This window comes from Pinus tabuliformis, chromosome 1_2, assembly GCF_031772625.1.
Source record: "Pinus tabuliformis cultivar Carrire ecotype Pingquan chromosome 1_2, CPIR1, whole genome shotgun sequence".
Classification (NCBI taxonomy): Eukaryota; Viridiplantae; Streptophyta; class Pinopsida; order Pinales; family Pinaceae; genus Pinus; species Pinus tabuliformis.
Window position 1 is genome coordinate 980,927,339 of NC_142298.1, and position 11,888 is coordinate 980,939,226.

Here is an 11,888-nt window from a genome sequence, read left to right on the forward strand (position 1 = left end):
ATGCACAGAGGTCAAGAAGTGAAATGCACACAGAAGCTTCGGCTTTGCGATAGTTTGTCAAGTAGGAAATTTCATCGAATATTACCAATGATTTTTATGAGCATGTGGGTTAAAAATCTGCAGCAGGATGGTCAACTCGAAAGAGTGAAAGCATCCATTTTCTACAAAATACAGCCAGACAAAATGATGCGTTGTTTTATTATAAAAGTTAAGGTTGTGAAGTTTAAAGATGCACACACAAGATTTTCTTAAATTGGACTTTTCGATTAGACCGTCTCTTGGAAATTTCATTGAACATTTCCAATTATTTTTATGAGCACAAAAGTCTGCTGCACTAGGAAGGTCAAGTTGAAAAAAGAGAACCCATCCCTATTCCTCGTCTCTTTTTTGGTGGGGGTTTTAATAAGTGTGAGTTGTTGTTTTTTGTTTAATTAGGTTGAGTTTGTTTTTTGGGTTTTTTTTCATAGATCGAGTTTAGGTTGGGTTACTTTGTTTATTAAATAGTTGGGTTAGTTTGTTTATTAAATAGGATAAACAAAATTATTTTTGTTTTATAATTAGGTTAAGTTTAAATAAGGGTCAGTTTTTTTATGGGATGGAAGAATAAGTTATTCACAATCCGATGTTATTAGGAGGGTTGTGCCAAGCTCAGTGGAGCTTGTATGACACTCGGTATAGTTTAATTCTTAAAAACTATTTCCATAGATAACATCTAAACCCCACTCACACCAACTAATAAAATCCAAATCCCACCCATACCAACTACTTTAAAATATACAAAATTGTTAAAATATAAAAGTCAAGGGTTTATTAATGCCCACGTCTAGACTCCATGATTTTCATCTAACCTGTACAGATGGTTAAGAATTTACATGTACTACTGGTTTTCTACCCGATAAGGCTGTGTCCGATATCAATGCGATGAACATAATATCAAAATTATCACTATATTAGAATGGTCTAAAGTTTGGTATGAAGAGCTCTCTATCCATAAAAAGTGAGGGAAATGGTATCACTCTGCACATTGTCTGCAAGTGAATAAGGAAGATGGACACTCCCCAGAACCCGGGTCAGAGTTGGCACCGGAATTATGGCGGCTTTTTATATAGACTTATCAAATATTTTGAGCGCAACCCAAAACGGTCTCTGCTGATACTTGGGCTGATTTTTCTGTTATGTCTGTTTGGCATTCTCAATGGTAGATTTCGTATTGCATTCTTTATCACTGTCGTGATCCTAATAAGCATATTAGCTGTCTTTCTGGCGCGGGGATTCTTTTTACGGTGGAAACAACGGAAAGAACGTTCTCGTTCCAGGGCAATCGAAGGTGCAGAGATTTCATCTCCCAGTGCGACTGTAGGTGTCGAGATTTCGCCTAACCACGCGATTGAAGCTGCGCCAGATGATTTTAATGGAGATTATCTGAAGAGTCTGACAGGTCTCCCAACGATATTCAATTTCCAGGCCCTGGATACAGCCACGGGCAGCTTCAGCAAAGAGATTGGAAGGGGAGGATTTGGGAAAGTCTACGAAGGAACCTTGACTGATGGTAGTCAAGTTGCCGTGAAATGTCTACTGAATCAGACTGGGCATGGACAGCGGGAATTTTGTGCAGAAATCGTCACCATATCGTCCCTAAATCATTCCAATCTAGTGAGCTTGCGAGGTGTGTGTGTGGAAGGTCCGCATCGTATTCTCGTCTACGAATTTATGCCCAACGGGTCTCTGGATAGATGGCTGTTCGCTTCGGACAGAAAGTTGGATTGGAAGACCAGATATTCCATTGCTCTCGGCACAGCCCGGGGACTTGCATACCTGCACGAAGAGTCCAGACTTGGTATTCTGCATCTGGATGTCAAACCTCAGAACATTCTGTTGGATGAGGATTTCAAAGCGAAAGTCTCCGATTTCGGCATGGCGAGGTCTCTGAATAGAGATTCGGAGAGTCGTGTGGTGACAGGGGTGAGAGGGACGCCCGGGTACATGGCCCCCGAGTGGTTTATGGGGTGGGGAATCACTTACAAGACCGATGTGTTCAGCTACGGGATGGTCCTTCTGGAAATAATCAGGGGGAGCCGGAATGTGGATAACTCTCAGGATTCGGAAAATTGGTATTTTCCTTCTCTTGCTTTCAAGAAGGCGAGGCAAGGGAAAATGGATGAATTGATTGAGAGTGGGTTGAAATTGAAAAAACCAGAGGAGATGGATGAGGCTTATCGGTTGATAAAGACAGCGCTGTGGTGTATTCAGAGCAATTCGGCAATGAGACCTTCAATGGGAACGTTGGTGCGACTATTGGAAGGAGATTTGGAGTTGATGGATCCTCCATTATCCTGCACGCTTCCGTTCGCCCCTTCGCTTGACGACGACGAGACGCCCCCGGATTTGGATCGCTAAGGCACAGGTCTCTACAAAACTATGTACATTTAGCATTATATCTGGCCTTAAAATCACTCTTCTTCAGCGGAAAGTGTGTCTGCTTATGTTTCTGAACAACCAAAAAGGGGATTCTCGGATTTTATCCGCAGTGTTTTTTCTTTTCTGATAAAGAGTTAGCAAGTGCTGAGTTTCTTCGAAACAACTAAAATAAGCATTTTTTTTTTCATTCTTTTCGAGAAAATGTAGAATGCTGGTTTTTCCCAAACAACCTAAAATAAGCATTTTTCTATTCTTTTAAAGAATCAACAAATTGTTGAATTTTTAGTTTTTCTGTTTAAACTGTTTTTTTTCTATTGATTTTAATTGAAACTGTTTTTTTCTATTGATTTTAATTGAAATGTGATGCAAAATTTATAAAATTGTAATTTTAAATTGCCTCGTAATTGTAATATATAAGTGTTGTAAATTTAAATTGCGCAAGAGTCGTAGTATACAAGTATTCCTTAATGTTGAATTCCTCTATGCAATTTAAAAAACAAAATTTCAATCTAATCAGAATCGTGTTACAGGATTCCACCAAAAAATCCAAAAGAACCTGCTAACTAAATTAGGACCCTGACCATTAGAAAATTAGAAACCAATACAACGTTCTTTTTCAAAGTAATTGATGATGTGTTACAAAGTAACCTACAACATTTAGATCAATTAGATCTTGTTTATGAGTTTTCTGGAAATGTAAAGATGGGTCGCAAATTTTAGAGAGTTAAATTGCTGAAAAAATTTATCTTAAAAGTGACGGAAAAATATCGCGTTTTTCTATTGATTATTAAACAAAATTTTCTACAAAATTGCATTTTCAATTTCAATAGAACTTTGAACCCACGGCTATTTAAAAGTAAAAGATATGGAGTCGGGGTCAGCGCCTTGCTCGCAAGAATTGTGGAAATAGAAACATGGGCCAACTTTTGACTTAGTTGTCATCAGTTCTAGTGGTCTACTCCTACAAAATTGCATTCAAAGCATCGACCCAACAACATTGCATTGAGATTATCTATATTGTTTTCTCTCATTTGAGAGACTCCATGTCACGCCCCCAGGCCTATGGTAGTCTTCCAACCGTGCCCGGCGAGGTGCGGCACCACCGTGCACTTTCTTTTTAACAATACTTGTGCACATGGACTACGCCTTTTCACATTAACATACTTAGTTTGTGTTTCGCAACCAAGTAAAATGCATTAGTCTTTATACTTAATGAAGCCCATACTCATTCATTATCCATTATGCAATTAACCATGAACAATAACAATTGCACACAAGTATAAAGGGAGGGGCAACTCCCGGTAAAGTCTGCCCGATAACAATATATTATATCATATTCTTCAATAATACATTACAAGTGTGCTTGACAAAGCTTCAAGCCAACACTTAGAAATATTTATAACCGAGGCATAGAACAGCCTTACAATACATATGCTAACTCCTTACGGTAGGAGGGTGCTCAACCGAGACACCAAGACCTCCTCCTTTAAGTCCTGCATAAAACTGCTCTACGGAACCCACTCATACACGGCCTCCTTGCCAACCTCCAACCGAGACAATCTGCGCACTTTCCTTTAAGTTTAATGCGCATGAGGTATGCGCATTTACCCCTCTCAAGACTGCGCACTTCTTGTCCTTATGCGAAGATCTTGAGCGAAGTCGAGTGGTTCAAATGAAGTCTCTCCATGTTGTATTTATATGCTCCAACGTATGAATTAAGGGGGGGTGTACAGCCCCTAGCCGACCCCCATAACAACGCATATGTGCCCAACGAAGGATACTTGCAAGTCGGCTTGCAAGCCCACGCTCCATCGCATATAAGTCACGCTCAAACACTTAGCCAATTAAAGTGTTGTCGTATTTCGTCACACTTCGTTCGTCGCATATTGTCGGACTTTTGTTCGGATAATAGGCTCGGTCCATCGTTGCACAAGAGCGCCCACCGTCGCACATTTGTCCGCTCGTCGCACCAAAGGAGCGTTCGTCCACCGCGCGCCCGTTCGCTCGTCGTGTATGCCTGCCCGAGTCGCATAAGTGTCGGAGGTCCGTCGTAAGCTCGCCGCTCATCGCACCCGTGTGTGCTCGCTCGTCGTGCACGGAGCGCCCGCCCGTCGTGCACAGAGTGCCCATCCGTCGCGCGCCTGCCCGAGTCGCGAGGGCCTTACACTCCATATCGTGGTGTTATAGATAGTCGGAAGGTAAGCATCTTGTTCACGAGTTTTCTGAAAATGTGAAGTTGTGTATACTTCACACTTCCCAAATTTCGGAGTGTTAAATTCCCGAAAAATTTCGTTATAATTGTTATAGAAAAACATAAAAATTTTATATTGATTATTAAACAAAATTCTATACAATGCTGCATTTTGAATTCCAATAGAACTCTAAACCCCCGACTATTTAAAAGCAGACCATATGGAATTGGGACCTTGCTCACAGGACTTGTGGAAATGCAAAGATGGGTCAACTTGACTTAATTGTGGTCAATTACTAACTGGTTTTCTCCTACAGCATTGCATTCAAAGAATCCAAAGAATCCAAATTGGACCCGACAATGTCCACTTCGATTTAACACTAAAATTTTGGCTTTTTTTTTTTATATTTACCCACAAACTCCATAATTTTCTGTTAAGAAATAAAATCATGAATTAAACTAAAGTTTGCTTGCAAGAGACCTCAAAAAATCACCAAGTTTCCATTGGTAGAATCAAGCAATCCGCTTACCCGAGCTATATATTAACGCCGTCTGGAAACTCTGCACCTCACTACAGGGACATACATGGGAATTCCAGCTTCTATGAGCTACACAATGCCAAGAAAATGACACAGAGCCTTTGAACAGGGAAAACAACTCGAAACTACATAAAACTAGTTCCATTTGTAGGCTTAGTCTAATTATAAATTCACTTATCGATAATCTCTTAATAAATTTTCCACCAATACTCTTAAAACGAAATTTACAGCATTGTAGCTAAAGCAAGTTGAACTTAACTCCGAGATGTATGCAGAATCCTCTTTGCAGTATCCCTGTATTATCTGATCACCTTGGTCAATCATGCATGGAAGGATGACTCCACCCTAGCTAGGTATGCAACGACAGGCTGATGTCACCCAAAATTTTCAAGGAAAAGCATAATGTTCACTATAGAAAATTGAAAAAAAAAAAAAATCAAGTACGGACAAACTAATAGCTACAAAGCATCATAGATGTCAGCAGTGACATTATAAGACAATAAACTCATTTCTTTTCTTTGGCATGATACAGAAATTATGAAGTGCTTTTTCCAGAGTAATTGATGATGTTTTACCAAGTAATTTACAAAATAATGGTTTTATGTTTTGTATATAATTTTTTGTTGTTTAAATTGTATGTTTAATGTATATATGGAGTTTGTATTTTGAATTTTTTTTAGTGAATTAAAAATTGTATTACTTTTTAATCAATTAAGTACATACAAATTAAGAAATTGGCTTGGTTAGTTCTAGGGGAAGTCCAACTAAATCCAATATGTAAAGCCAAACTAACCTAAGATTATATGAAAATTAAGGAATTTGGATTGGACAGTACCTAAGGAATTTATCCAAAACCAAACTCAAAAGGCAAGATAACCTAAAAATGAAAATGCTCATACATTTACTGTTACCATGGTAATTGACCTCATGATTGATTGGGGATTTCTTGAAGGCCCCTTTTTCCTTTTTTCTTGTGAACATCAATTAATTTTAAGGACTTGTCAGAAAACAGATGTAGAGGAGACAATTATTGCATTTCCCTGAGTCAATTTCAATTCGAGGGGGTTTGTAATTGTAGTTGTTTCCATATCACTATCTGAGGGATCTAATTCATGGAAATAATTGTGCTCGCTTATTGATGAATCTACGGACACAGTTGTGTCTCTTGCGTCTACATTTGAAGGGTGGGCCTCGACATTTGAAGGATAAGATGGCACTATTGTTGCATGTTATCTCGCTTTTTAGTTGAAGGTTTCTTATATCCTATTGGATCATTTGGATCTTGCCATCCTTGTATCTTATTCTTAACATACGGAGGAGGAGAGAGTCCATGAGGACAAGGGAAAACATTATGGAGATGACTGGGCTATTGATGATCCTGCAACAAAAAATCGTATTTTCATAGCCCTCCACTAGCTATGAAAAAATAATGCCCCTCCAATTCTGAAGAATTTTACCCGACAGTGCTTTGCAGAGATGTATTTCAATGCATATGTGAGCAAACATCACAATACCCTTCTCAAGCCTTTTTGTGTCTACCTTAATGAAACAATCAAGTGAGTTTCCCACATCAGCTAAGACCTCTTGATGTAGTAAATTCAGAGGCATATTCAGGAGTCTAACCCAAACTAGAATGGTCAGAGATGGCATAGAAAGAGGGTTAAAACTAGTAAACCATGGTTTACAAAAGAGCCAAGATCGACCCCAAAAATAGAGTCCTTGTTCAAAAACCTTTCAATAGTCTTGAATATCTTTAAAATACACTACAAAGAAACCCTTTGAATAAAAAGGCAAATCTATATTCGGGAGCCAGGACTAATGAACCCATTCCTAAAGCACAAATGTTGATGACCATAACCCATTAAAACAATAAATAATGCCATGCTTCAACTAATCCATGTAAAAATTATGGGATTGGGGATGCTCCACTTTGATAGTTGGAATATCTTTCGCTTGATTCACAATGAAGGCTAGCCCTGAGAGCTCTTTGGAGGTTGGATGAGATAGCCCTAGCTTAAAGGCATCTTTAAGACCATACAATGAGAAGCAAAGGGTGCACCCCAACCTTTGGCTCTATCATTTAACATTGAAACTAGGAAGATTGTAGTGTCTTTGGTTATGCCATATTCTCTTAGTGAATTCCCTTCTTGAAGTTACCTACATCTATGTAGGAGACACTTAAAGATGGAAGGGATTCCTGTCTAATCTTGAATTTTGGTAGCAAGCGTAGATACTAGACCAACTGTTTTCACTTAGATATAGAAAGTACCACCAAAGATTGGCCTCATGAAGATTAAAAAGTTCAAGAAATCTGGAGCAATGGCCTCAACTTGGGTACAAGAAGAGCTCTATGGCAAAAGAAGACCTCTCCTGTTTGTAACAAAAGCAGTAAGATGAAGAGGTTTCGACAAATGGAATAGCCATGAAGTGGAAAATATCTCAAGAATAAAGCGACCACTGACAGATATAGAGTTTCCATTGCAATCTTGATCAAATCTACAACTTCACACATAAATGCAGAAATAACCAAACCCACTTTTGTGGAAGGTAATGGAGATAAAGATGAAGACTCCTCAACAAGCTTCTTAGCATTAAAGGATCCATGGAATGCAACTTGCTTGACCATAGGTGATTTGCACACAATTGACCGAGAGCCTCAATATCCCTCGAATTGTCGAGCAAAAGGTTGATTAAGGCAATTCCTTGAAAAGCCTGAAGCCAAGACCAAACTCTTTGCGTGGGCCCTAAGATTTGAAACCCTAGCATGATGTTGTTGAGTGGCTACAAAACTTAATACTCCATTGTTGTGGTCGTTGTTTGCTTCTACTAACAAAGGGTAGTCGCATACATTGCGGAAACAATCGCCATGAGTGTTTTGAAATAATTCTCAGTAACCCTAGAAAATCACCCATACTATTTAAAAGTATTGAAATTGTGTATATAAAACTTCCAGTCACAATGATTGGATAATTCCAATCATAATGATAACTAAATAAAAACTTATCTCTAAATATAAATGAAATAAAAACTTCGAATCATAATGATTTGATCTATCAATTTACATCTTGGAAAATTTAATATGGATCTAAAATGGTTTATAAATAAAAACGCTTTAATATGGATCTAAAATGGTTTATAAATAAAAACGCTTAAAATTATATAATGATAAATAAATATATTATATCACAATCCACCATCATATATAGCACGATAAACTTGCTATGATAGGTCAAACTTCCACCGTAAACAAAACAGTTTACTTCCCAAAAAAATTCTCGCAGCACAATTTTAACCAATCAAATTCATAATTAAATATACTGTGAAGAGCCATTCAAAGAAGCCAGCACGTGATGATGGGTTCACAACTTTCTTAACAGACTTTTCGATTAGTTTGGCGAGCAGGAATTTCAACGAAGATTCCCAATTATTTTTATTATTATGTTAGTCAAATCTATGACAGTAGGAAGGTGAACTCGAAAGAGCGAAATCATCCATTTTCAACAAAATACAGCCATAGAAAATGATCTATTGTTCGAATATAATAGTCAAGGTCCATAAAATGTGAGGGAAAAGGTATCACTATCCATTGTCTGCAGGTGAATACGAAAGATGGACACTCCGCAGAACCCAGGTCAGATTTCGAGCCAGAATTGTGCTGGTTTTTTAAATAGGCTTATCAAATATTTTGAGCGCAACCCAAAACAATCTCTGCTGATATTGGGGTTGATTTTTTTGTTGTGCTTGTTGGGCACTCTCAACGGTGGGTTTCGTATTGCATTCTTTGTCATTATCTCGATCCTAACAAGCCTATTAGTCGTCTTTCTGGTGCGGAGATTCTTTTTACGGTGGAAACAACGAAAAGGGCGTTCTCGTTCCGGGGTAAACGAGGGTGCAGATATTTCTTATCCCAGTGCGATTGAAGGTATCGAGATTTCCCCTACACACGCGATTGAAGCTGCGCCGGATGATTTTAATGGAGTGTATCTGAAGAGTCTGACCGGTCTTCCAACGATATTCAGTTTCCAGGCCCTGGATACAGCCACGGGCAGCTTCAGCAAAGAGATTGGAAGGGGAGGATTTGGGAAAGTCTACGAAGGAACCTTGACAGATGGTACTCAAGTTGCCGTGAAATGTCTACTGAATCAGACTGGGCATGGACAGCGGGAATTTTGTGCAGAAATCGTCACCATATCTTCCCTAAATCATTCCAATCTAGTAAGCTTGCGAGGTGTGTGTGGAAGGCTCGCATCCTATTCTGGTCTTCGAATTCATGTCCAACTGTTGGTGTAAATGCACTTAGACTAGCTGTGTTGGTGTACATGCACCTAGATTAGCCCCAGTTAACTTATTGCTTGCATGTGGCACATGTACACATTAACATAAGATAAAGCACACTTAGCTTTAGTTAGCTTTAGTTATTGCATGTACAACTAATCTTAAATTATTGCTTTTATGTATTTTATTCTAAAAGTAATATTGTAGAATTAATTTTTTTTTATTATTTTCTCAATTCTTGCTCGCTTACTTCGTTCTCTTGCAAGCTTGTTTATTGTTTTGCAGATCTAGATCTGTGTATCTCAAAAATCTTACATGGTATCAGAGCACAGGGATTTGTAATCAGTGCACAAGCAATTTTATTTGCAGGTTCAGAAGATTGAAGCAACAACAAAGAATGGAGTCTAAATTGGAGTTTCCACAATCGGCAATTCTCACGCCATATAATTATTTCGAATGGAAGCCAAAGATTCAACTTCATCTCAAAAGTAGAGGCTTATTTCGAATAACCATGGAAACAGAAGTTGAACCAACATCGGCAATGGAGAAAACAAGATATTTCAATCGCATGGACGAGGCCTTCGGCATCCTATGTTTATCTATTTCTCCCTAACTGCTATTTCATGTTGAATCATGTTCAACTCCAAATACTTCATTTGGAGTTGAACATGATTCAACATGAAATAGCAATTCCGGAGAAATAGATAAACATAGAATGCCGAAGGCCTCGTCCATGCGATTGAAATATCTTGTTTTCTCCATTGCCGATGTTGGTTCAACTTCCGTTTCCATGGTTATTCGAAATAAACCTCTACTTCTAATATGAAGTTGAATCTTTGGCTTCCATTCGAAATGAATGGAAATAATTATATGGAGTGAGAATTGCCGATTGTGAAAACTCCAATTTAGACTCCATTCTTTGTTGTTGCTTCAATCTTCTGAACCTGCAAATAAAATTGCTTGTGCACTCATTAAAATCTTACACCAACGGGTCTCTGGATAGATGGCTGTTCGCTTCGGACAGAAAGTTGGATTGGAAGACCAGATATTCGATTGCCTCGACACTCCCGGGGACTTGCATACCTGCACGAAGAGTCCAGACTTGGTATTCTGCATCTGGATGTCAAACCTCAGAACATTCTCTTAGATGAGGATTTCAAGGCGAAAGTCTCCGATTTTGGCATGGCGAGGTCTCTGAAAAGAGATTCTGAAAGCCGTGTGGTGACAGGGTTGAGGGGGACACCCGGATACATGGCCCCCGAGTGGTTTATGGGGTGGGGAATCACATACAAGACGGATGTATTCTGCTACGGGATGGTCCTTCTGGAAATAATCAGGGGGAGCAAGAATGTGGATAACTCTCAGGATTCGGAAAATTGGTATTTTCCTTCTCTTGCTTTCAAGAAGGCGAGGCAAGGGAAAATGGATTGAGAGTGGGTTGAAATTGAAGAGGCCAGAGGAGATGGATGAGGCTTATGGGTTGATCAAAACAGCGCTGTGATGTATTCAAAGCAATTCGGCTATGAGACCTTCAATGGGAACGGTGGTGCGATTATTGGAAGGAGATTTGGAGTTGATGGATCCTCCATTAGCCTGCACGCTTCCGTTCGCCCCCTCGCTTGACGACGAGACGCAGCCGGATTTGGACCGCTAAGACATAGGTCTCTACAAAACTATGTACATTTGGCAGTATATTTGGCCTTAGAATGAGTCTTCTTCAGGTGAAGGTGTGTCTCCTTATGTTTCTGAACAACCCAAAAGTGGGATTCTCAAATTTTAATCCATAGCTGAACATCAGTGTTTTTATTTTCTGGTGTAGAGTTAGCATGTGCTGAGTTTCTTTAAAACTGTAAAAGTAAGTTTATTTGTTTGTTTTTAATTCCTTCAAGGATATGCAGAGTGCTGAGTTTGTTTACAAACAAATAAAAATAAGCATTTTCCGTTTCAGCAAAGTGCCGAGTTTTCTTCAAACAACTAAAAGCAAGTATTTTTTTCATACTTCTGAAGAATCCGCAAGGAGTGAGTTTGTAAAGGATCTATGTCTATCACATTCCCCCTCCATCTATGCATTTAAGTTCATTAATAGAATGCTATCTGTCTGGATTTTTCCTTTGTTCTGACATGAAATATGTGCTTTCACCTATTGACATTGATATCCTGATTAAAAAGTTATTTTGAGTGTATTTTTTTATATGTTCGATGTGATCTGCACCTGGAATATGATTGAGATTTTGATTATAAAATACGCCCAGATCCTTTTACTGAAGCTAAGTTCAATTTATTTTTACATTTAAAATACAATTTAAAAAAGACTCCAACTGAAAGCCTCAAAAAATTCCAAACTAAACCATGCCCTTGACCTTTTTATTCACTTTGTTTCTCCCACGAATCGCAGTAACTTAAATGCATGAATTGCAAAAGACCTTCCTGGTGAAGAAAAACTAAGTCATTTCTTTGCTTTCATA

At 38.7% G+C, this 11,888-nt stretch overlaps 1 protein-coding gene and 1 pseudogene across 1 annotated transcript; both read left to right on the forward strand.

Annotated features, from left to right (window-relative positions):
- The first annotated feature begins 954 nt into the window (after positions 1-954).
- LOC149209291 (G-type lectin S-receptor-like serine/threonine-protein kinase SD2-5 pseudogene) lies at positions 955-2,689 on the forward strand (annotated as a pseudogene).
- A 5,990-nt stretch (positions 2,690-8,679) lies between these two features.
- On the forward strand, positions 8,680-11,524 carry LOC149209292 (G-type lectin S-receptor-like serine/threonine-protein kinase At5g35370). Its single transcript, XM_089396348.1, has 2 exons — positions 8,680-9,376; positions 9,709-11,524. The coding sequence occupies exons 1-2, from the start codon at positions 8,758-8,760 to the stop codon at positions 9,804-9,806; spliced, it is 717 nt and encodes a 238-aa protein (XP_089252474.1). The 5' UTR covers positions 8,680-8,757; the 3' UTR covers positions 9,807-11,524.
- The last annotated feature ends 364 nt before the right edge of the window (positions 11,525-11,888 follow it).